This window comes from Oryctolagus cuniculus, chromosome 4, assembly GCF_051225735.1.
Source record: "Oryctolagus cuniculus isolate XC-2025 breed Fujian yellow rabbit chromosome 4, ASM5122573v1, whole genome shotgun sequence".
Classification (NCBI taxonomy): domain Eukaryota; kingdom Metazoa; phylum Chordata; class Mammalia; order Lagomorpha; family Leporidae; genus Oryctolagus; species Oryctolagus cuniculus.
Window position 1 is genome coordinate 140,659,549 of NC_142870.1, and position 25,585 is coordinate 140,685,133.

Here is a 25,585-nt window from a genome sequence, read left to right on the forward strand (position 1 = left end):
TTGGAAACAGCAAGGACTGGGACACGGGAAACCAATGCTTTCTGTTAAGGGTGGCGAGCATCTAGCAAGTCGTTCGTGCCATTTGAGAAACACGATGTTTGCTGTGCCCCTTCCCTGCCGCCTCCACTCCGCCATGTAGAACTGTCCCAAACACCTAGGCACTTAATAAACACACGCGTGTCCACCAGGCACTCCCTGTTCCCAGAAAAAGAAGCGCTCATTTATGTTAGAAGAATCTGGGTCATAGCTTTCTCATATTCTACACGTCAGAAAAAGAAACTGAGCAATGAGACAAAATAAAATACAGAATTATCTCAGAAAACAAACCTAGATTGTTTACTTGAAGTACAAAAAATAAATAAATAAAAACCCAAGTTACATGTCCTGGCCTCAAACTCATTTATAAGCGCTAATGTGGTACCTAAAAATTTAGTGAAAAGAAATGAAAAAGAAAAGAGTCCATATATTTCAGGCTAAGAATCAAAACATAACGGCTGCTTACGCGTATAAACCTCGTGTTATGAATCAGTAACAAGCAACCAGCAAAGCGAGGAAATCAATGTAACGACGAAACTTCATTGCCACGACCATGGGGAAACTGCAAAGTTACGACTTACCGAGAAGTAGAAAAGCAGTGAGGACGTCCATTTCTGCCTCCTTCCCAACTCCAACGTGTCCAAGAATAAAGTGCTCACACCCAGCCAGGCTAATTTAAAAATTTTCCCTTAAAAAAAGTATGGCTGCAAATTGGCTCTCCTCAAACAGAAGGCACTTTCAGAGGAGTTATATAAGCAAAGCACACAGGCCAATTCAGTGACGCGGAGCCCAGCTCACGCAAGAGCGAGGCGGCTGGATGCGAGTGTAGCCCACACGCACGTCGCCGAGAAAAAGCCAGGGTGGGGAGTGACGGCCCGCCGCCCCGGCCCACGCACGGAAAGTTTTCAACAAGTAACCGCTGAGAGCCCCATCGAGCTTTCTGGAGAGGATTCTTTCTTTACAGGTCATTAACCATCTGGATTTTTAAATTTCTTTTGCCCATTTGCTCTTGACCTCTCTTCCGATTCTGGAAGCACTAAAATGAGTACTGTGAATTCCCTGGACTTGGAGAAATGGCCTGTCACAAGCGCCAGATGGGTGTACGGGCGCATGTCACACAATCGGAGGTGACCCCAGGAAGCTAGCTGAAAGGCTCTCTGCAAACCGTGGGTCCCCAGCGCACGTAGGAACCCCACCCACTCAGCACCTGCTCCACGTCATGACAGCAATGCCCCCTCCTCACTTAAGTGTCCTGGGTGGCGATGGTGCCCATCACTGTCTCCCACCCCTCAGGGTAAGGGGACAAGGCAGAGGGAAGGCGAGTGACAGCAGAAACACAGCTTCCAGCATCGCAAAGGTGTTTCTGCGGCATCAAGTGCACAGCAACAGAGCGTTTCAGGACAGACACAGGTGCATGCATGCAACAAACATTTATGAAATAACTGCTATGTGCTAGTGCTGGTTCCTGGGCTCTAGAGAGAAACAGGGCATGGCTGCTGCTCTCAAAGAGCAGACAGTCCACAGAATAAAAAAACCTAAGAACTGAAAACGACGGTGTTACATGGTGAGCGAGAGGAGGCGAACAAGTTCAGGGTGTCCTGATGGACAGCAAGGAAGGCATGGGCCCTGGGGGCTCAGGCAAGGCTCCTGGAGGAGAACAGGCAAGGACCAAAAGGGGACAGATGGGAGGGAGGTGAGGGGAGTGCTCCCGGGAGAGTAGGGGTGGGATCGGGCACAGAGATGAGGCTGGCACACACAGAGAGGCGCTGGAGGGCAGGGGACCACCCAAGGGGACAGTGGGGCCGAGGCAATGTTGGAGGACACCACTCTTGGGCTCTTGGGGAAGCCGCGGTGTGCAGAGACTGGGGCAGGGCTTGAATACTGGGGTCCCAGGCCTGCAGACAGGCTTCACTGGTGAGCTCTTTATTTGGCACGAGGGATTTCTCATGCCACAGCCCCCGCTGCCCAGGGGGCCAAGTTAGATGCTGGTGATGCAATATCCTGCCCTGCTCTGTACAGCTCCCGCCCCGCAGTTGACTGCACACAAACTCAGGCATAACCCTTGTGCTCCATGCAGTACGGCAAGGGGTGTCCAGCTGGGCTACTCCTGGGCAATCTGAACAAAGGATGTGAGAATCACCAGGCAACCTAAGAACCCATGCAAAAGCCAAACACCTGTCACGAGGTGTGGGCATCTGGTGCGGTGGCAAAGTTGCCACTTGGGAAGCCATGTCCCTTACCAGGGCACTTGGGTTTGAGTCCTGGCTCTGCTCCCAATTCCAGCTTCCTGTTAATGCAGTCCCTGGGAGGCACAGTGATGGCTCAAGGAACTGGGTTCCCATCACCCAGGTAGGAGACCTGGATTGAGTTCTTGGTTCTTGGCTACAGCATGGCCCAGCCCCGGCCATTGCAGGCATTTGGGGAATGAAACTGTGGATGGAAGATCTCTCTCTCTCTCTCTCTCAAATAAACAAATTAAAAAATAAATAAATAAATAAATACCAACCTGTTGTGTGCCAGCAGAGCACAAGCCAAGCACTGTTCAATGGTTTAGGATTCCTGCTTGCAACCATTTACCACCAACATTTACCACCAACAACAGAAAGACTCTGTTGTCTTAAATCCCATTGTTCATTTGAAAAACAAAGGCTTTGGGGCCCCTGGTTCCCTAGCAGCTCAGGCCCCGGCCCCTCTCCCCCCACGGCCCGCCCGCCGGGGGCCAGCCCTACTCACAGAACTGCAGGCTGAGGCTCACAAAGACCAGCAGTGCAGCCAGGGCCAGCAGCAGCAAGAAGCGGTTGCGGAAAAGCATTATTATTTGTTGTATTTTCCCGTCATGGTTTCACCTCGAATGGGGAGCGTGTCCTGGGGAAAGAGCAGAGGCAACAAACGAGCGTTCAGAGGTGGGAAACCCAAGTTTGTCAACCGAAAATAATCCAATTAGCCCAGACTAATTGGCCCAGGGACCCGTGAGCCCTTGCTGGAGAACAATGGCACAGTCTATGCGTCAGTCTCTGACCCCCAAATCAGCCCGAGCGAGAACGCCCCCTTCCAGTTCAGAGGAAACCGGTTCATGAATGCTTCGTTTCTTTGACATCCACAGAATGAGATATCTTAAGAGACATGACCTTTCCAAAGAAAAAGATGTACGTCTGTCCAACACGGACCCAGAACCCAACAGCAAAGCCTCCGTGTGCACCAGCTCACCTCTGATGACCTCCAACCTTTCAAGCTGCGACCTCATCTGATGAACCTTTGCCTAAGATGACCTTGTTTGTTGTCATCATGAACCTGAACCTCAAGCACTGCACTGTGCCCCGCAGGAATGCTTTCGGGGACGGCACCGGTGTGCAAGGGGATTCACTTCCTTGCCCACTGCCCATCCACTGCTGACAGGTCTCTCCTCCTGCACCACGGGACTTATTTCGGATGCATGCAGGGGTCTTCCTGCAGCCCCACCTCACCCATTCTCATTTCCTCCAAGCACAGCAGAACTGTGCAGGGAAAAAAAATGCAGAATGAGGTCCTTAGTGTCTCCTCTGTGAAAAAGTGAATTCTATTATGGGTTTTATCCTGGCTGCCTAAGAGACCAAGCTTATTTCCCAGCTCTTACTGGGGGCTTAAAATAGAACCTGAAAACCAGTCTTTTTACAAAAGGTTTCATAAGATTTTAACAGTAACTTTTCCCTTTTTTTTTAAAGAGTTATTGTTTTATTTATACAGAGAGATGGGGGAAAGATAGATCTTCCATCCATTGGTTAACTCCCAAAATGGCCACAGTGGCCAGGGCCGGGCCAGGAGCCAGGAGCCAGGAGGCTCATGTGGATCTCCCTCTTGTGGACAGGGGCCCAAGGACTCAGGCCATCTTCTGCTGCTTTCCCAAGTGCATTAGCAGGGAGCTGGATCAGAAGCAGGGCAGATGGAACTCAGACTGGAGCCCATATCACATGCTAGCATGGCAGGCGGCAGCTTAACCCATTACACCACAACACTGGCCCTAGTAGTACTTTCAAACCTAAATCTTTTCCTGCTTCAAATAGGAGTCTATGTCAAAAAGTTCATGGAAAATGGAATTAAAAGGTAACTTTAATTTGGGGGCAAAAACAACAACAACAAACAAACAACCATGGAATCTGTACACAGATTTTTCAGAATATCCATTTCCATCGACTTTTGGAAGGTCCCTTCGCCACTCTCCATTGGATCCCTGCTAGACAAAATCAGACAAAAGCTCATCTGCTACAGGGGTGAGGGATGCAGAACTCAGCGGATGCACAGATGCCACTGAACTGCACACCTGGGCTGAGCTGACAGGTGAATTACAGCTCATAGCTCAACAGCTGTTTTACTTAGAAGCCTGCGCATCGGCTCCTCATGGAGCAGCAGCCAGAGCCCAGTGTGCAGGGGCCCTGCAGGGGAGTTCCACTCCTTGCAGGGACCTGTCAGCCTTTCTATGGAAAGAAAACGCTTGCTAAAAGACTGACACTTGCCCTTTGCAACTGCGCCTGGAGGTCCAGCACCTGGTATCTCTTAATTAACAGGTGTCAATGTTATACTTCCAAATGAGCACAGCTTCTGTCGCTGAAGTGACCACCTCACACCAGGGGCTAGTGCCTCTGTGTTGCAAGTTGATCTGCCACTCCTCCTGGGGACCCTCCTTCCAGGGCTGGGGCTGGGGTGGGGAGAATTACAAGCCTCCAAGCACCCTGGCATTTCTGACTTACAAAAAAATACCTGGTGAACTGTGCTCTAAACTTAATGTATTTAGGACCCCCAAATAAAGGTTTTCTGTTTCTGAAATTTGAGCTCCCCTTAGCCAGCATCCCACCCACATAATGGCTCAGCAGGACCTGGGCTGGGTGAGCGGGTCAAGGCCAGGACATCTGTCTTGAACCCCCATGGAGGTCAAGGCCACAGTACAGACCCAGGATGAAGGCTTGGCCAAGGTGGTGCAAGTGTGTCCTCCCGTCCCCACAAAGACAGTGATTCCTTGATGTTACAGAATCCCAATCCCAGACACGATGCCATCAAGCCCGGCAGGTTCTGTGCCCCAATCCGGCCTGGAGGGTTCCTCGCCTCTGGGTTCAAGAGAACACCAAAGGAAAACCATCTCGGTCAGATGGAGCTGCTCTGCCCTCCTCCCTGCGTGGGCTTTACTGCCTGGCTGAGCTCCCTGGTCCGGAACATGGCAACAGCAACACTAACTTCCAAAGGCTGGCCACAATGTTTCCAGGACATGCTCCGGGTGGGTGGAGTATCAGCCTCTCCCTGCTGCCTTCCCATCCCTGGTGGGAGCCCCTTGGCAGTCTTGCATGGAGGCCTCCAGTCTTCACACTGTTTTAATCCATCACTCACCAAGCACAGTGCGGGCCGCTTCTCTGGGCTCCCGGCATCATCTCTGCAGGGTAGGCACGGGCATTTCCAATACACAGAGAGAAAACCCAAAATCGAGGGCATGAGGCTACTGAGTTGTGGTGCCGGGATACAGAGTGAGACCCCCACACGGGCCTCTGGCCCAGCATGGAGGCTGCCACTTGGGATGCCTGCCCTCCACATCCGAGTATCTGGGTTTCAGTCCCAGCCCTGCTTCTGCTCCAAGCTTCTTGCGAATGCTCTTCCTGTGAGGCATCGGAGATGGCCCAAGTCCTTGGGTCCCTGCCACCTACATGGGAGATCCAGATGGATCTGCTGATTTAATCCCCAAATGTCCACAACATCTCAACCACCTGCACCAAACACTCAACCCACAGTGATCGTTTTAACCTGGGGAGGGGGGTGGGTGGAGAGAAGATCATGGAACAGGGAGCAGGTTCAGAGCAACCGGAACCTTTGTGGTGTCCCTGAACCCCCCAACAAGTACTTCACCATTATGGTGACAGCCTACCACCTTCTCATAGTTAATGCCACCTCCTTAGAGTGAGCATCTTGTCCAGGTCCTGCTGGGAGACGGTCTCGGGGGAGGGGGTCCTTCCAAGTTCTGCTGTTCGGAGGCTCCTGTATCCTGGCTGCCTGAAGATGCTTTCTCTTGTGGGACCACAGCAGCAGCGAGGAACAGGGCAAGGGAGGATTAACCATGGTGTAGGGTTCCAGGTGCTACATGGAGAGGACTGCTCCTTGGTGAGTGAGCTCTCTGGCTTCTGGCAGAGCAGATTTGTCACAGTGACGGCCCCCGACATGTTCAGGCCCTTCCATATCTGGAGCCTTATGCAGTGCCCCACAATGACTCTTGGGGGGGGGCAGGTGGTTCGTGCTGATGGGACAGCAGCAAATGTGCTGTTAGCAGAGGCTTGACAGTGCCTTAGGCACTGGGGCTCATCCTCCTTTGCAACTTCTGCAACACTGAGACCATCCTGTGAGGAGGCCCCGGCTCAGCTGCTGGAGAATGAGGGACCACGGGGAGCCAAGGCAAGCAGTCTCTGCTAAGGCTCTCTTCAAACAGCCAGTCTGCCCCAGTCAGCACCCAGCCAGTGAGGCCATCCCTGAGCACACAATTCCGACCATGCCACACCCGCAGGCAGCTATCAGTGGGAGTCCACCTGGCTAAAGACTGCATCCACAGACCCACAGGCAAATATTGTGCAGTTCTGTGCTTTTTTAAAAAAAGACTTATTTATTTGAAAGGCAGAGCAACAGGGAGAACAAGACACAGATGCACTGCTCTTCCATCCACTGGTTCACTCCCCAAATGGCTATGATGGCTGAGGCTTCACCAGGCCCATCTGGGTCTCCCACATGTGTGTAGGGGCCCAAGTACTTGGACCATCTTCTGCTGTCTTCCCAGGAGCATGAGCAGGAAGCTGGATTGGAAGCAGAGCAGCCGGGACTCAAACCCCTCTTCGTATGGGATGCTGCACCCCAATGCTGGCCTGTATAGTACTGTTTTAAGACAATAAACTTAGAGAGCTCAATAAAAGCAAACACTACCTGATACAAGAAAGAGGAACTGCCTTGTATCTTTACCAAGAAATTCTAAGCCAGGATCTATAGTTTCTTGTGCTCATCTGCAGGCACCACACGCCAAGCCCCACCTCATCTACATACTTTAATGTGCCAAGTGCTGTTTGGGAAAGGGCTATATTTAGCTCTACATGTAAAACACTGACGATATACTGAGTTAACCAGATGGCTGGGACCATGCCACTGCCTCACTGCTTCTAGTCTTTGGACTTCTAGCTCTCTATCTGATGCTTTTCCTTAGGGGAAGGCGGGCCCTCCGCCCTCGGACTCTCCTCTGCCTCTGCCCTCAGACTCTCCTCTGCCAGCCTCCAGCCCTGGCAGAGCCCCATTGTCTCCACCTGTGCCAGGAAGCAGGCTGGTGAGTACACAGCACAGCCTCGGGTGTGCACACGACCTGGCCGGAGAGGCACCAAGCTCTGGGATAAACACACTGTAGCCCATTCTACTAGAAAGCTTGGAGAGGAAGGTTCTGCTTTGTTCTTAGGTTTTTACTTTATATTTCCCTAAATGGCTAAATCAGCATGATACAACCCAAAATTCATGTGCATTTGAAGCAGTCTGTATCTGCAGCTAGCACTAGGACCCCAAAGGGGGTGGGGGTGCGTGAGTGCGCCTGTGTGTGTGTCCAGTGAAGGAAGCAGAGGGCCCGGCTCCATGGCTGTGGGTGTTTCTTCACTGTGGACAATTCTCCAGTGGGAGGAACTGGGAGGGAGAAGGTTCCAGAGACTGGCAGATCTGTGCTCTGCTGCATATTCTCTATGTACCCTCCCAGCTACAGGCTGACTTCACTGCTCTGAGCTGCAGGATCCTGCTTTTTAAGTAAGACCGGGAATAAGAGTAGGGAAGGGCAAGTGGCAGTGAGGGCCAGGTACCCCAAAAGGCAGCGCACAGAGCAGACCCCCTGTGCCATTATCTAAATGCACAGGCACACTCTTCCTTTGTGTTCCATGCCCGGGCTCCCTTTCCAAGTGCTAGCCACTGGCCACCTCCCTGCTCACTGGCCCCATCCCTGTCTGCCAGGGCAGGCAGCCACGTCTGCAGCCACATTCACGGCTCCCCCACCACAGCAGGCCTTCCTTAGGGCTGACTCAGCTGCTTCGTGCCCGCCTCGCCTTGTTTTCCAGCCTGGACCATGTGCCTCGGCTCCCGCTGGGCTGCTGAGCCTCACCCCAGGAAGGTGACCATTACCCGCCAACCGGCTCCTGGTGGCTCTGGGGTCCCCTCTGCTGTCTCAATTCCCTTTCCCCTCTCCCATTCCCAGCCAGGAGACTCATGCAGCCCTGCACACAACCCTTGGGTTCCTTTCTCTGCCATCTTCCCGCATTTCCCTCCACAGGGACTCTATGCTTAGCCCCCGGGGGCCACCACGGTGCGTCTCCACACCTGTCACGCTTGCCCAGGTCACACCGCATGACAGCCAGGGCTCCAGGCCTGGGGCTGACTCCCCCAGCCTGCTCCCACCCAGCCCAGAGAGCCAAATCCACGAGGAGACTTAGTGCTACACCAGCAGGGAGGGGCACCTGGGGCCCGCCTGTAGCTCCCACACTGAATCCTCAAACATCTCTCAAGCCCTGCCTCCTCCCGCAGCAAAGATGCTCTTGGCTCAATATGGCACCACGACCAAATCCAGTCCCCACAAACCCTCCAATGGAAACAACTGTTGTATGTCCAGGCTGAACGAAATGCAGCTCCCAGTCACCAGCTGACTGCTGGGCACGGCTCTCGTCCCCTGTGCTAAACCCACATGGTAAAAATACCTTAAACCCAGAAACAGAATGGCTACTTGGAATTTCTGATGAAACAGCAACAAGAAAAACAAACAGAAACTGGGGTAACTCACCGCAACTTTAGAACAAACCTGAATAGTAACAGAAAAGATTACAGAATATGATTTTGAAAATAGTTACTAGTTCCCATTACAATATGGTAAACACTCATTCTGAATGAAGAAGAAAAAGGCATTTTTAGAAGCTACTGTTCCACCACCACAGATTTCTAGAGCCCAAGTTCTTAGCCTATTTTTCCTTGGCAGAGCTGGGAATGTCACGACCAGACGCAGGCTCTGGTCTCAGGGTTCTCCTCAAAGGGTACAGAACATAGGGTTTTACACACGGCCATGACTGCTTGAAAGAAAATGTGCATTCAATTATCTTTCATTTGTGCAGTTAAAATACCAGTGCCAGGAATAGAAAGATGGCATTAAGGAAAAGGCTTTCGACGTATGCTATCCTTGGATTTTTTTTGGGGGGGGAGGGGAGGAGAGGTCATAATCATTTTAGCCTAATTAAATAGAGCAGCACAGTGGAAACAAACCCTCAAGCCCACAATTTGGAACTAAATCTGGACCGAGCCAGGGCAAACCTGCATCTTAATAATCCTCCTTCTCCAAGGTCACCTCCAGACAGAGTTTAATTGCAAAATCAAAGATGTGTAGCTAAGAATAAGCCAACCTTGAAGTCTGAGGAAGACGGACAGATTCCAGAGCTTCCTGGAATCCCCAGGCAATGGGCTGGGCACCCGGACAGAGGGGCTAATTTCATAGCAGTCAGTCCTGGCCTGGGGTCTTTCATTCCACGTACAGTTCGGGTTCTAAAAGCGGAAACCTATTCCTTCACTCATTCACTCATTCATTTGGTTGATTCTAAAGAACACATTTTCTGAAGCCAGGAATGTCAGGCACCATTCAAAGTCGTAAGCACATAAGTGTTTTTATCACCTTAAAACTCAGAGCTGAAATGTACCAAAAACCATACAAGACCTAGGATTTGCTTTAAAATATCCTGGGCGAGGCGGGGGCGGGGTAGTTGGAGGCAGGCAAAGGTTGAGAGGGGTGGGCAAGCAACACTGGCAACACCTTGATGAGTGTGGGGGCCATGGAGGACTGGCTTTTTGAGGGTTTATTATGTGACACGCTCTGCCTCTGTGCATGTCTGAAGTTAAGCTTTTTTTTACAAAACAGTGAAAAAAAATTCCTACGAAGGAAGCTTACAGCCTGGTGGATGAAGCAATGAGTCAGTGGATCCTTAGGCCACGTGAACCAGTGCTGTCGGGAGGAAGCAGGCAGAGTGGAGAGCAGAGACCACACCCAGGCTGGGATACGGCAGGTGGATTTCTTGGAAGAGGCAATGTTGGAACCGAGCATGGAAGAGCAGACTGGAGTTGGTGCAATTGTGACTATATTTGAGGAGCACAAAACAAAACCGAAGGGATGGTATGCAGTCAGCAGCTGGGGTTGGGCTGTTGTGAAAGGTAATGGACAGGGGCGGTGAGCTAGTCCATACCCCACCCAACAATGACAGGGCAGTGAACTGCTCGCCCTGGGGAAAACCAGATGGGTCCAGGGCCCTCGCCTTTTCAGGAGCTGTGCTTCCCAGGGGAGGGTCTGCCCAGGGCCCGGCACCAGCAGCAGGTGGGTAGGCTGCAAGGCTCCGGCTGCTTCTCCTGGGGCCAGTGCACCCACTGACCCCGATGAGCCTGTCAATGGGATCAAGGAACAGACAACACCCCCGCCGATCCGCACTCCCTGCTGGCGTCCCCTCTGGGCACAAGGCTGAGCAGGAACCATCCACAGCTCGGGGCACTGCCAGCTGGAGGCACAGACCCACTCCGTACACCGATCCTCATTTTCTAGGGCTAGGCCTCCTTCAGGAACATCAGACAGGAGTGAACCCAGAGCCCACTCTGCCCCTCTCAGCATGGAAAACATTTGAAAAGATGCACAGGGCCTGCACTGTGGTGTAGCAGATAAAGCCGCCGCCTGCAGTGCCGGCATCCCCCAGTTTGAGTCCTGGCTGCTCCACTTGTGATCCAGCTCTCTGCTATGGGCTAGGAAAGCAGCAGAAGATGGCCCAAGTCCTTGGGCCCCTGCGTCCATCTAGGAGACCAAGAGGAAGCTCCTGGCTCCTGGCTTTGGATTGGCCCAGCTCCGCTGCTGTAGCCACTTGGGGAGTGAACCATTGGATGGAAGACCTTTCTCTCTCTCTCTGCCTCTCTGTAACTGCCTTTCAAATAAATAAATAAATAAATCTTTAAAAAAAAAGAAAAAGACAAGTGGCACAACAGCCACGTGTCCGCATCCCCTTTCATGCTGTGCACCCTGCCTCACGCTGCCACTCCCAGGTACCACCTTCCCCTGAGGGCTCCTGGCCTGACCTGCAGCCTGAGCTCTGCCCTAGGGTACCGAGGGGGACAGAACCCACAACACGGCCATGCCCAGATGTGACACCATGATCACAGCCACCTCTTGTCGCTGGGGGGACCAAAGACCGCTGTCGATCACTGCTGCAGAAGTGGGGTGGTGCCAGTCAACACTTTCCCTGCTGTGACCCCACTCCCAACCCCTGCCTCATTTGCCAGGCCTCCCACAACAGGTAGTTAGGTACTGGGTCTCGGAGTTTGGTTGGCTAAGTCTGGAGCCTTTCTCTCTCCCTTAGGGAGCCATAGTTTCCCCATCTATGAAATGGGAACCATCCCTAGACCCGGCTCATAGGCTGTGTAAGGCTGACGAGCTATATCCATTTAAGGCACTCATAACTCCCAAAAAGCTGGCAGTGAGCATCAACAGTGATTTTTTTTATATATTTATTTGAAAGAGTTACACAGAGAGAAGGAGAGGCAGGTGGCGTCTTCCATCCGCTGGTTCACTCCCCATTTGGCTGCAATGGCCAGAGCTGCACCGATCCAAAGCCAGGAGCCAGGAGCTTCTTCCGGGTCTTCCACGTGGGTGCAGGGGCCCAAGGACTTGGGCCATCTTCTACTGCCTTCCCAGGCCATAGCAGAGAGCTGGATCAGAAGTGAAGCAGCTGGGTCTTGAACTGGCACCCATGTGGGATGCCAGCACTTCAGGCCAGGGCATTAACCCACTGCGCCACAGCGCTGGCCCCATTAGCAGTGATTTTTCTTAAGGTTCACACCCTCCAGCCACAGGTGCACTGTGGGCTCTGCTTCCCAACTGTCTGTGCTCCTTTGCCCCAGCTCAGAAACAGAATGGCCACTTGGCCAGGCCAGAGAGAGCCGGAATTCAAAGAGGTTTTAATCATTACCTGGTTGGAGTCCTCTTGTTGAAGTGAAGAGAAGTCAGCGCAGGTGAGAACTGGCACAGAGCCCCAGGCTGTGCATCAAGCCGGACTGCATGGCCAAACCCTGGCTTCCCCCTCACTCGCTGCCTTCTTCCTTCTCACACTCATGGCAGACACTTCCAACTGTCCCAAGACCGTCCCAAGGGCCTATCCTCTCCTTCCTCTTGGGGCCAGATGCCTCGGGGCCATAGCGGGATACAAGGAAACCCAGCCGGAGATAGTATTTTTTCCAGATCAACTAGTTGTGGTCATGAGACAGGATTCTGGTCAGGGAACTGAGATTGGAAATAATCTGGCAATTCTGATCAAAAGGAGCTGGCTGCCCTGCCTGCTCCCCTTCCCATGCTCTGAAATGCTGTCTTGTTGGTGAGCCGGCTTCCAGCCCGCAGAGGGAGACAGACAAGAACCCTGGATGACCACAAGGGCAAAGCCGCCCTTGCTCGCAGCTGCCCATCAGCTCAGATTGTGTTGGAAGAGAAAAATCGATCTCACGACTGGTGGAATCCAATGTCATCTCACTCCGGTTAAAGCAGCCCAACAATATGCCACCTGGAACTTGCTGTCAGCACTCAACAGTGCGCCCGCTCCTTAGTGGGGGCTCCCACGTGGAGGCGGAGTAAGGACACACACACTCCCCACGATCTGCAGGCAGAACGCCTCCTCTCTCACCACTCAACATCGCTCTTGAATAGGACAGAAATGAAACACAGGCACAATAATCTTTGTTCTTTTTCAACTCTATATTTTGCTTAATCTTGGATCAGGCACATGTTTTTGAAGACGGCTTGGCTGCAAGCAACCAAAGTCACATCAACATTCCCCCTACTGAGTTGGTGCAGCGGCTCCAGGGCTGGTGAATTCAGCAGCTCAAAGGCCTCCCCAGCAAGATCTTTGCTCTCTGCCATCCTCTGTGTTTGTCCTGCTCTGGCCTGGCTTCCCACAGGGCCCCAAGATGGCGGTCGCGTTCCCAGGGATCACGGCCATCCCTGGCAATGTGCAGAGGCAGGAGGGAAGCCTTTCCCAGACCCCACCCCCTCCTGTGCCACCGGCTCACATGCCACATGGCCTGGCCACAACCAGGCACTGGCACCGCCAGACTGGATGAGGTTGATAAGGATTTACTCTGTTGGAAATGAGGGGCGAGGCCATGCCGGCAAAGGTTTGACAAGACGCACAATTATTCTAACACGGTATTCTCAAACTTGAGCCATCTGATGAGAGCACCAGCACTTTTCAGATGGAGTGAGCAAAGCACAGGTAGTCACAATTGCCTGTTTAGAAAACATCGGTGCTGTTGGGGCCGGCGCTGTCGCTGGTGCTGTGGTTAATCCTCCGCCTGCGGCACCGGCATCCTATATAGGCACCGGATTCTGTCCCGGTTGCTCCTCTTCCAGTCCAGCTCTCTGCTGTGGCCCAGGAGTGCAGTGGAGGATGGCCCAAGTGCTTGGGCCCTGCACCCCATGGGAGACCAGGAAGAAGCACCTGGATCCCGGCTTGGGATTGGCGCAGTGCCGGCCATAGTGGCCAATTAGGGAGTGAACCAATGGAAGGAAGACCTTTCTCGGTCCATGAGAGTCTCACAGGCATGGAAAGCCATGACACCGTGGCAAAAAACGATCTAAATGAAAGATCCTGGTGAACAAGACCCCAGCAGAAGGATCAGGCCATCAAGGAGGGAGGCGCCTTTCTCTGAAGGGAGGAAGGAACCCCCACTGTGATATGGCCTTGACTAAACAAGTTCAGAGTTGGTGAACTCAAGGGGCTTCCATAGCCTAGACAGCTCATGGCAAGAGTCTCGGGTGATTGCTGATGTCATAAATAAGAGTGCCAACTGTTAAATCAACAACGGGAGTCACTGAGTACAGGCTCCCCACGTAGGATCTCTGTCCTTAATGTGTTTTACTATGAAACTTAAAAACAACACTACTAGTCAAACAATGCCCTATACCTTGTGCGGTTGTGTGAGTGCAGCCTGTTGAAATCCTTGCTTAGTGTATACTAAGTTGATCTTCAGTATATGAAGGTAATTGAAAATGAAACTCGATGAAGGGTGGGATGGGAGAGGGAGAGGGAGAGGGAGAGGGAGAGGGAGAGGGGAGGGCCGCGGGAGGGAGGGAGGTTGTGGGGGGAGCTACAACAATAGAAAAGTTGCACTTTGTAAATTCACACTTATTAAATAAAAAAAAATTAAAAAAAAAGAAGACCTTTCCCTCTCTCCCTCTCACTGTCTATATCTCTGTCAAATTAAAAAAAAAAATCAGTGCTGTTCTGTTTGGGTGTAATTGGACAATGATGCCGTGCAGTTTCCCACAGCCTAAGTGCACACGTCCCACTTATGGGAGCTTTGTTCCACATTTTACACTTTTTTAAAAATATTTTATTTATTTGAGAGGTAGAGTTATAGACAGAAAGAGGGAGAGACAGAGAGAGAGAGATCCTCCATCCACTGGTTTACTCCCCAAATGGCCACAAGGGGTTGGTGCTGGGCCAATCTGAGGCCAGGAGCCAGGAGCTTCTTCCAGGTCTCCCACACGGGTGCAGGGGCCCAAGGACTTGGACCAACTTCTACTGCTTTCCCAGGCTGTAGCAGGGAGCTGGATTGAAAGTGGAGCAGCCAGGACTTGAACCGGCGCCCATAGGGGATGCTGGCACCGCAGGCAGAGGCTTAGCCTGCTACGTCACAGCGCCGGCCCCTTCACACATTTTTAGAACATGCAGCATGAAGATTCACCTACCATGTGGGATCTGAGGCTTAGCAGGCTTAAATCCTTCAGAGAATGTTTTTTTCCTTCGTCTGTGAAGTACATTTCAAACCACTTCCTCCTCAGGGTTTTTCCCCCATCTCTGCGAAGGATAAACCTGTCACGCGGCTGACGGTGTCTCAGGGCAGAACAAACACCGAAGCCACTCAGGCGGGATTTGCACTTGTACGTACTCTTGTTTTTGCCCGACATTCTGCAAGAAATCTGTGTTCCATCCAACTTTGCTGCTTTGCTCTTTCTTAAGTTTAGAAATAGCTACATCTGCAACCGGCATTTTTATTTTAGAATGTCAAAGGCAACTGTAAGTACCTCAACAACAGAAAAGAACACACGGTTAGCATGATTTACTCACCACAAAGACACTTTAAAAATAGAGCTTTCTGAGGGGCCGGTGCTGTGGCTTAGTGGGTAAAGCCACCGCCTGCAGTGCCGGCATCCCAAATGGACACCGGTTCGAGTCCCAGCTGTTCCACTTCCAGCCTAGCTATCAGCTATGGCCTGGGGAAGCAGCAGAGGATGGCCCAAGTCCTTGGGCCCCTGCACCCTCATGGGATACCCAGAAGAAGCTCCTGGCTCCTGGCTTCGGATTGGCTCAGCTCCACCAGTTGTGGCCATCTGGGGAGTGAACCAGCAGATGGAAGACCTCTCTCTCTCTTTCTCTGCCTCTCTATAGCTCTGTCTTTCAAATAAATCTTTAAAAAAAAAAATAGAGCTTTCTGAAAGGCTTGCTTTGCAAGCAGACTGTATCAATTAAAAGTTTTTCAAGATGTCAAGGAAAGCATGAGAGGATTAAACATACAGGCTAGCAAACTGGAAACACCAGAGGTGTTTGACAAAGGTTGCAGTGATAACAGTCAAATTTCCAAAGGCAGGAAAAAAAAAAAACCTTACAAAGTCCTGAGAATTACAGCTGTGTCACGTGAACCAGGCACACCTGCAAACACAGGCTGCCAAGGCCACGTATGCTGTCTGCAACCAGCATGGGTACAGGCACGGGAGGCTCACGCGTGTCACCGTAACAGTTCCACCCACTGTGGCCTCTTGCAGCTGGGAGCACACACCTCTACAGATTCTGACAGAACCCTGTGCCCCCTCTGCTCATGGCAGGGAGGGGGCTCCAGGCACCCTGCGACTCACTGTCACTGCCAGGGCGGGTGGGCAGGACCTCCAGACACTCAGCATGTATTTTCTCACTCGGCGGCAGGTCGGCAGTGCTGGCAGCGGCTCAGGATGAGCCCTCCTGCCCATGGAGGTGAGCAAGGGTGGGGAGCACCTGCTGGGGAGGCTGCGGAGGGCTGACAAGCAGGACCTCTAGGAGCCCTCCATGAAACGCAAGGACTCCCAGATTCAGACCTGAAACAGGCTCTGCCAACTGTTTTTTGGCTCCTGTGCACTTATGAAGTGACAGGAAGGGCAAACAGAGCCAAGAGCACTGTCACACAGAATCACAGACATTTAGCTTGGGAAGGAATCTCAATAGCTACCTAGCCCTGGCTCCCTGCCAATGAAGTAGGGACTCACACCGTTACAAGCTCCAAGAGTTGACTCAGCTCAGGTGGTAATGAGGGGCTGGCACTGCAGCATAGCGTGTAAAGCTGTCACCTGCAGTGCTGGCATCCCATATGGGCACCAGTTCGAGTCCTGACTGCTCCACTTCTGATCCAGCTCTCTGCTATGGCCTTGGAAAGCAGTGCAAGATGGTCCAAGTCCTTGGGGCCCTGCAGCCTTGTGGGAGACACAGAGGAAGTTCCTGGCTCCTGACTTCATATCGGCATGGATCAGGCTGTTGTGGCCAAATGGGGAGTGAACCAGCGGATGGAAGACCTCTCTCTCTGCCTCTCCTTCTCTCTCTGTGTAACTCTGACTTTCAAATAAAGAAATAAATCTTGTACGAAAATAAAGTGGTAATGAAACACCAGACTTAAGGGCAATGGTGCTTAGTGAGAAACTTGGGGGAAGAAACTGTTGACACCAATAATTTTGAGTATGTAAACCATGGGGTAGCTAAGATCCTTGTTCACACACCAGTTTCCACAACTGAAGCTAAATGGGCAACTCCTTATTCAACCACCACCAAATGGAGTATCTTTGTATGTTTACTAAATAGTGTAAAGAGAAAACCTATAATAATTCAACGTTTGTTTCACTTAAACATTTTTCTTTATATACTTTGAGAGGGAGGGAGAGAAGAACGGAAGAAGGGAGAGAAAGGGCGAGAAAGAGGGACAGGGCGCTCCCATTGTTGGTTCATGCCCCAGATGGCCACAACAGCTGGGTCCAAAACCAGGAGCTGGGAAGCGAGCCAGGTCTCCCAGATGGGCTGTTGAGAACCCACTACGTGAACCATCGCTGCTACCTCCCAGGTTCTGTCCTCACGGCAAGCTGGAATCAGGCAGCTCAGTGTGGGACGCAGGTGTGTGTTCACTAGGCCTGAGAGGTTTGCTTTAGGAGTCACCTTACAAGGTCTGCCGTGTTGGTTTGGCTACTACTGTGTGTCTCACGGGAAGTCGTGGTGGTTTGGGTGTTTACTGCAGATTGTGCGCAGCAGCCTGCTGCTGAGAACCCTGCTGGTTACAGAGAAACTACCCACCGACGGCCGCCCCATCACCCATCTTGGCACAAATGATTCAGTCAGGATGAAGACCTGGTTTCCTTTCTTTAAGCTAAGAACATACCTGAAAGATTTTTTTTTTTTTTGGAGCGGGGGGTGGGGGGTAAGGCAATGGCATATCCTAATTCGATTTTTTTAAAAGATGTATTTATTGGCCGGCACCACAACTCAATAAGCTAATCCTCCGCCTGTGGCGCCAGCACAACGGGTTCTAGTCCCGGTCGGGGCGCCGGATTCTGTCCTGGTCACTCCTCTTCCTGTCCAGCTCTCTGCTGTGTTCCGGGGAATGCAGTGGAGGATGGCCCATGTGCTTGGGCCCTGTACCTGCATAAGAGACCAGGAAAAGCACCTGGCTCCTGGCTTCGGATCAGCGCGGTGTGCCGGCCGCAGTGCGCCGGCCGCGGCGGCCATTGGAGGGTGAACCAACGGCAAAGGAAGACCTTTCTCTCTGTCTCTCTCTCTCTCTCTCACTGTCCACTCTGCCTGTCAAAAAAAAAAAAAAAAGTGGAGCAGCAGGGACTAGAACCAGTGCCCTTATGGGATGCCGGTGCTTCAGGCCAGGGCGTTAACCCGCTGTGCCACAGCGCCGGCTCCCTAACTTAATTTTAAAACCATAACAAAATTTTTCTTTTCCTCCAAGGTCTGAATGTTCCTGGTGAGTACATTCACTGGGTCTCTGGCCCTTCAGCCGCCTCCCATAAGGCTCTAGGGATGTCAGCCAAACACAACCTACAAGACCACACCTGCCCCTCCAGCCTCACCTCACGCCCTACAGAAAAGCCTTGCTCTTGGAGACTCAGGGCCTGCATCCAGGCACGTCCAATCAGAGTGGTGGGTCAGCTGGGCAGGTGCCTAGGAAGCCGACCCACAAGTGGTATCAACTGCACCCCCTACCCCAACCCCACCAAGAAAGAACCTGGGACAGAGAGATCTGTGGCTCTCTGGAGCTGTGTTGGGCAGGGGAGGAGTGAGACCCCTAGGGTCAGGCTGGAGCCATCAAATGTCTTCCTGGGAGGACTGGTGAGCTGAGGCCAGTGAGCACACTGAGGGCCGGGCCAGAATGCTCAGGGAGCAGTGATCGAGAGCTTTAAAGCACACCTACAAGTTACCCATGACATCTCCCAGCAAGAGAGGTGGCCATGTCCCAGCAGACCTTTGGGACTGCCTCTGTTAACAGACTGGGATGGCAACAACGCGGCAAGACCCCCAGGGCCACCTTAGAAACACCCATGCAGATGCTGCCTGGTTCTCTCCCTCCTGGGCCAGCTGCTTTGGCGCCCTGAAGCCACGATGCTGGTGAGAGGACAAGAATGTCCAAGACTGTCCAAGAAGCCTCAGCCTTGGCTTCAGGGATGTGAGTGACGCTCCCAGACCAGTTACTGAGAAATCGCTGGCTGGGCCCAGTCCACCTCCAAATCACGAGGTAGCAGGCAAGTGATGGCTGCTTTAAGGCACCGAGTTTGGGGATCATTTGTTATGCAGCAGAGGTGAGCTCCATGGGGATGGGAACCCTGTCAATCCTGCCCTGCAGACTTGTACCCACAGTGCCAGAGCCAAGTGCAATCAATCTCTGTTAAGTGAACGAACGAAGAGATGGACGCACAGAGAGGCTCACGACAGCCATGAGCGTGCCACTGCTCTGCCTGCCCTCAGCCCGTGCGCACCTCCCGGCCAGTTCTCCACCTTTCCGCCTCGTTGCCCCCTGACGATCCCGAGCCCAGCTGAAAGGTCACTTTCTCAGGGAAGAAGCCGCTCTCCAACGTCTCTGGTTACGTCAGCATCCTGTCTGACATTCAAGTCCCTGGATTTCTCCTTTGTGACCCTTCTCAGGACGGCCATTACATAATCAAAGGACCGCTTTAAAATTCCTGGCTGGCTAGCTATCTCCTTCCATTGACCCGAGCCCGCATGATGGCAGACAGTGTGTGTCTGTGTGTCCCCAGGGCTGGACAAAGCCTGGCCCTCAGCTGACTGACCACAAGGCAGAACATTTCCAAAAACTGACAACCTACAGCCAGCCTCATCATTAGGAGGGCATACTTGTTCGAGAGGTCTCTATTTCTGAGCTGGAACAGACTTTTAACTGCCAGCCTCCCCTTCCACGCCTCCCAAAGCCACTCACCCTGTTCAACCTCAGCCACAGACCCCAGGGGACCCGAGAGGTTGAGCATCTACTGCAAGTCTGCACAGTCTGTCAGGGGAAGAGCTAGAATCTGAAGCGAGTTCTCTGACTTGCCAGCTCAGTGCCATTTCCATTACACACACCTGCCTCCTGGATGCCTCCACTGATATAAAACGCCCTGAAGTCATTGTAACCCCTTCGTCCAAACAACAGCAAACAGAGCGAGCCACTTTTCCTGGTGGGACACATACACCAGGTATGCTTCCAGGTGTGTTACACAGAGTCCATACTGCCCACACTTAAGAAGAGCTCGGGGCCATACTCCAGGGACCTCCTTGCCAAATGCCTGACAGATGAGCCCCTGGGCCTCTAGTTCACATTTCAATTTGGCTCCCAGGTACCAGGCAGCCTCTGCACCAGTTCCCTGAACCTTTTCTTTTTCTCTACCACAATCAGCTCTCGGTATCCGCAAGCTCAAACCAGGCTCCAACTGGAACTATTCAAAAGCCAGAATTGCCTCTGTACTGAAGATGTGCAGACTTATTTTCCCCTGGTCATTATTCCTTAAACAAAATGGCATAGCAACTGTTTATGATGAACTTACATTGTACTGGGTATTGTATGTAATCGTGAGTGACATGATTTAAAATACATGGCAGGATAGGCACAGGGTATTTGCAAATAAGGTGTCATTTTATACAAGGGACTTGAGCATCCGCAGGATTTGGGGTTCTGTGCATGTGTGTGTGTGGTGTGTGGGGAGGGGAACTGTTTAGACACCAATCCCCCACCGACAGCGAGGGGCACCTGCACTTGTTATTTCTGGGATCTTTGGAAGAGATGAAGAACATGAATAAACTAAGATCAAGGACAGTCTAGGTGACCTGTGATAGTCCAGTAGGATAGAACCCTAAACCGAGCTTTTGCAACAATGTGGTAACCAGAAAAAGCACCCTGAACCTGCTGTGAAAGGGGAAAAGGAACAGAATCACGCATTGCATGACTTTATTCTTTTTTTCTCAACGTGTACACATATGCCTACGTTTGGAAAACTGGAATAACGAGAGACACACATGGAAAAGCGAGATGGCATTTCCCAGCCTTCACATTGATAAAACATAAAAAGATCATTCATCTCTCATGAATGCTAGTCTCAGGGGGATGAGTTCTTTCACCCACTGTTGATGAGGGAGTTCACTGGAATAGTCATGGAGGGCAACAGGGGTTTCCATCAAAACCACACACACACACACACACACACACACACACACTCCTTTTACCTTAAGCCTCTGTATTCTGGGTATCTATCTCACAAAAATGCTGGCTCGCGTACACAGCATTAGGCATCATTACAAAAATGTAAAAACATGGAGAACTACTGGATAAGATGTGTGCATCCCATATCATGGAGTGCCTGGGTTTGATATCTGACCCTGGCTACTGGCTCCAGCTTCCTGCTAACGTAGACTCTGAGTGGGGAGGGAGGCAGGGGCACCAGGTGATGGTTCATTAGTTGGGTTTCTGCCATCCAGCCAGTTTCTGGCTCTGGGATTCAGCCTGGCCGAGCCCTGGTGGTTGTAGGCATTTGGGGAGTGAACTAGCAGATGGAACGAACACACACACACACACACACTCACTCACTCACTCTGTCTCTCTCTCTTTCAGCATCTACCTCTCAAATTTAAAAAAAAAAAAATGAAAACTGCAATATTCATTGATAGGGAATGTGTTAAAAAAAAATCACACCTTGTCCATACCATGGAGCATGATTCAGCCTCAGAAAAGAAACTGAGTTAGGTGTGGATGTGAACAAGATTGTTATAAGTAAAACAAAAACCAAAGTTACAAACAAAACAGAGCAAAAGTAGCAGCATCATAATAGATACGGTATAATCTCACGTAGGTGCAACACGCATGTGCTTATCTTGACGTGTCTAGGTAAATTTTCAGAAAATACTTAAACTCAGAGAAAAATGTCTGGCAGGAGACAGCCCCAAACTAACAGCAGTCATCACTATTTTGGAGTGGGAAGGACCCTTCCATATTTACTCTTGTATTTAATGTTTTGTTTCTGTATAAAAATGAAAATGATTAATGTTGACAGAGGAAAATGCTACACTGTTAACTCAAAACCATAGGCTACAACACAGCACACGAAGTTTCGTCTGCATTATGTTAGGAAGATCAAAGTAGGTTACAAAGTCTGGCCTGAGTGGCTTGAGGCACTGATGGGGGCCTGTATTGCATATTCTTTAGAATTTTGAACCTATTTTAGAAAGAGAATTTAGGAGCGAGCGTTTGGTCCATGCTGGGGACACATGCATCTGAGCTACCTCACAGCGCCTGGTTCGAGTCCCAGGGGCTCCACCTCCAATCCAGCTTCCTGCTAACATGCACCCAGAAGCAGCAGGTGATGGCTCAAGTACATAGGTTCCTGCCACCACCATGGGAGACCCAGCTGGGGTTCTGGCTCCTGGCTTTGGCCTGGCCCAGTTCTGACTATTGCGGGCATGTGGGGGAGTGAACCAGCCAATATCTATCTACCTTTCAAACACAATGAAAATAAATTTAAAATTTCAAAGAACATTTTAAATAATTATTAGTTTTAAAAGAAAAGCAGTAGGAAGAGCAAATATGCCCTGAATGTTATGAGTGGCTATGGTTGTGATTCCAAGAAATCTTCATTTTCTTTAATAAAACAAATTGCAAAACAGAAGATTGGTTTACCACCCTTTAAGCACAGGGTGGGATCCTCTGACCTAAAGATGTATTGTCTCCCTTACGTTTTTCTTCATTTTCCCCATCTTCTGAAACAAACATGTATTTCTTTTAAAACCAGAGAAAAGGAATGCTGCACCACATATTTAACTGATTTTTAAACACTGTAGTTAAGCAAGAACTCACCAGGCAGGCACATGATAAATTATAAAGTGACCAGGGGTTTTGAAACAGTGTTGCCTTTCAACACTCCAAGCAACAGGGAGCCTGATGTGGGATTCAGATAAGAGCATAGCTACTTGGGTTTGCCTGGGAGGGGCCTCCTGCCCCACTTAGCAGTAGCCCCAGCCACCTGCAGAACCCTGCATTCCAGGACCACCAGGAGACAATGCACTGTCCAGGCAGACCAAGGCTGGGGGGGCCAAGGGGTGGCATGGGCGGCTCTCTGTGCTGGGCTGATCCAAGAGGCCTTCATGAGAGAGGCAGAAACTGGGGAAGTAGAAGGGCAGCAAGGATGGGCAGAGGGCATGCCTGACAGCAGCAGACATCTACCCAGGAGGCCCAGCCGCACAGGAGCCCTGGAGGAGGGGCGTGAGCCAGCAAGGCAGAGGACCGCCGGGTCAGGCTGTGTTTCTGCAGGAGTGGGAAGCCCCTGAGAGGTTCTAAGGGGGCGCCCGACAGGAGGGAGGCGGCATCACAGAACTGTCACTCCTAAGCTGCTGATGGACACAGTCCTGCGCATTCATCCCGCCTCCAGGCCGAAGCAAGAAGACACCTCCACCCTTCTGTGCTGTGCCGTGCTGTGTGGGCGCTCACAGCTCCTCCTTATACAACCACAGCTCTGCCAAGGCTGTGCTGTGTTCAGCCAGGCGGTGAGGCTGGGGCAGGCAGCAGCCTCCTACCACACCAGTGGAGAAGTGACCCACATCCCCGGGGGCAGTGGGGCTGGGGTCCCCCACGACTGAGATCCAGGCCTGTCATCCCACCACTCACCAGCTCGGGCAGGTTCCTTCCTCTCGCTGAGCTGCAGTCTCCTCACCTGTAAATGGCAGGTCCTTTACTCACTCGACAAGTATTTGCTGAGCACTTGCCTGCCCCCTGCCAAGCACAGTTAAGGAAGCTGGAGATGAGCAGTGAGCCAATCGGGCGACACGCCCTGCCCTCCCAGGGCAGGGGCTCCAGTGGGGTGCGACACTGCCAACCTCTACAGGTGGAGGGGGAGACGCAAGACAGGACACGTCCTTGGAAAGCATGTAGGATGGTACGGGTCCTCCTTCCCCTCCTCCTCGTTACTGCTCACAATCCCTACTTCGACCAAGAAAGCCCCCAAATAACCACCAGGGGGCTGTCAGTCTCCTGCTGTAGATTCAGACTAGCCTACCTTGAAGCAAAGTGCTTTCCACACAGTACCTCCCAGCCCTGTCAAGCCCCTCTCCCTAGCCAGGGTTTGGAGGGAGGAAGAGGGAAACAGTCCCCAAAGCCATTCATTACCATGAAGCCAACTGACAGCTTTGCAGAGCCCTGGCTCAGTCCTCATTGCCTTGGGGAGAGAAAGCCCAAGGCTGAGCTGGCTGGTGCTGGCCACAGCCTGCCCCTCCTGGCCGAGGTCGCCTGTGTGCAGACCATGTGAACACCTGATGGATTGTGGGCCCTGTGGATAGGACCCAGCCACTGCCATCAGCATGTGACAGGTGAGCCCTCGTTAGGTGGATTTCAGTGTTAAATGGTCCTTCCATGTGCTCAAGGGGGTGCGGGGTGCCTGAGGCGGAGGTGGGTAACAGGCAACTGCCAGGACACATTTCAGAGCGAGTGGCCGAACAGCGTTGGCCAGAGTCCAGGGCAGAGGAAGTATCGCGGCCAACTTCGGAACCTCATCCTTGGGGCTCCAAGAAAATGCTCCGTCAAAAGTCTGGCCGGCGAGCATCCTGGTATGTGATGACAACCTCGGCTTTCCTCACCAGCTACGTGCTGGCGCTCTGTGCCAGCCTCTATTTTTGTAGCCTGAGTAATGCCCGGGCAATGGACCAGACAAGGATTGGAGACAGAGGGGACAGGGCACGAGAGGCAATGGCACAAACGACAGGGCCCGTGTCCTGCTCAGCCTGACGGCAACCCCTGCAGTGCCGGGGCCAGGCCAGCAGCCCAGCCCTCTCCAGACTCTCCCCCTAAACTCCTACGCAGCCGCACCCCCACCCCCCACAGCCTGGACCCGAGTTCCGTGCAGCTGGGCCTGCATCTGCCCTGCTCACCAATGTAACCAAAGCCTGAATGGTCATACCAGCCCCTCCCAACTCTGACACACGGGACCACCGCTGCTCCCCAGGACCCTGGCACCCATTTTCATCACTCACTGCCTGTGTCCATTTCGCTCTGGACCTGGAGGGCTTCTTGACCTGGTTCATTCCTGCTCGGGTTTAAACTCTGTTCAAATACCACCTGCCCTTGGAAATCTTCCCTGACCCCAAGGCTAGGCGATATCCTCCAATACTGGGCAAGCACGGGCCCCAGGGCCTGCTCCTCCCAAAACACATCAAGACTACAGGCTCACGTTGGCTTCCTTGCCTGCCATCCCCGCTCCACTCCAGGGCCAGGTGGACACAGACTGCAGTAAACAGCAGGCACTCAGTAGGTGTGTGGGGGATGGGAGGGGGTGGAAGGGTGGCACCAAAGCTGGACGTTGAGGATGGAGAAGCGCCTGTCACAGACAGCTACAACAAACTTAAAGAGAATAAAGCAGCTGAAACCCAAGAGCTCAATGGACCACTCGCTGTTTACTGAGGAACACGAGCAGGAAGCAGTGGAAAAAGTCTTCTTGATGAATCAGAGTAGAAATCAGAGGTCAGATCTCCAGATGTGAGGTGGGGTGGAGCTGCAGAGGAAGAGAAACTTTTGGAAGCTGGGTGGGATTCCCTGACATGCTGGTGGGCCAGGAGAGCCATCAGCCATCCCCTCTGGGGTAACCTCCACCTGTGAGGTCAATCAACTCAGGCCTCTCTCCCACAGGGCTGCTCGGGGCATGCCCTGGGTCAGGGAGGAGAGGCCGTGAGAGCGTTCCATTGCCCTGCTGTCAGCTGGCCCAGTTCCTAGAGGCAGGAGCAGAGGCAGGGATTTAGGACAGATGATCTCCGGGGAGTGAAGACTGCTTCTGGCGGAAGCCTTCTTAGCACAGCATCTCCTTAAGGAAGACACCTCCAGTTTCCTTCAATGTTCTGTCCTTCTTCTTGCTAACAGAATCCTGATTTGGGGCGGGACAGGGCGGCGGGGGAGAAGAGGAGGAGGAGGAGGGCATTAGGGCAGCAGA

General features: G+C 52.2%; 1 protein-coding gene and 2 long non-coding RNA genes across 8 annotated transcripts in view; 2 read left to right on the plus strand and 1 right to left on the minus strand.

Annotated features, from left to right (window-relative positions):
- The window catches only part of LOC149127135 (uncharacterized), a 563,175-nt gene that overhangs the window by 487,466 nt on the left and 50,124 nt on the right, over positions 1 to 25,585 (plus strand). The gene's annotated exons all lie outside the window — the stretch shown is intronic.
- The window catches only part of PXYLP1 (2-phosphoxylose phosphatase 1), a 69,208-nt gene that overhangs the window by 33,577 nt on the left and 10,046 nt on the right, over positions 1 to 25,585 (minus strand). For 2 of the 5 annotated variants that reach the window (XM_089331135.1, XM_002716582.6), the window contains one exon: positions 2,770 to 2,901. The exons of 1 other annotated variant lie outside the window; for it this stretch is intronic. In XM_089331135.1, coding sequence (XP_089187261.1) covers positions 2,770 to 2,848 — 79 coding nt within the window. In that variant the 5' untranslated portion in view covers positions 2,849 to 2,901. Of the gene's footprint in view, positions 1 to 617; positions 707 to 2,769; positions 2,902 to 23,277; positions 23,324 to 25,585 lie in introns of those variants that run through there. 2 more of the 5 variants (XM_089331134.1, XM_008266253.5) reach the window with 2 other exon arrangements.
- On the plus strand, positions 15,734 to 18,501 carry LOC149127141 (uncharacterized). Its single transcript, XR_016232772.1, has 2 exons — positions 15,734 to 16,085; positions 16,499 to 18,501. It is a non-coding gene; the product is annotated as an uncharacterized LOC149127141 (long non-coding RNA).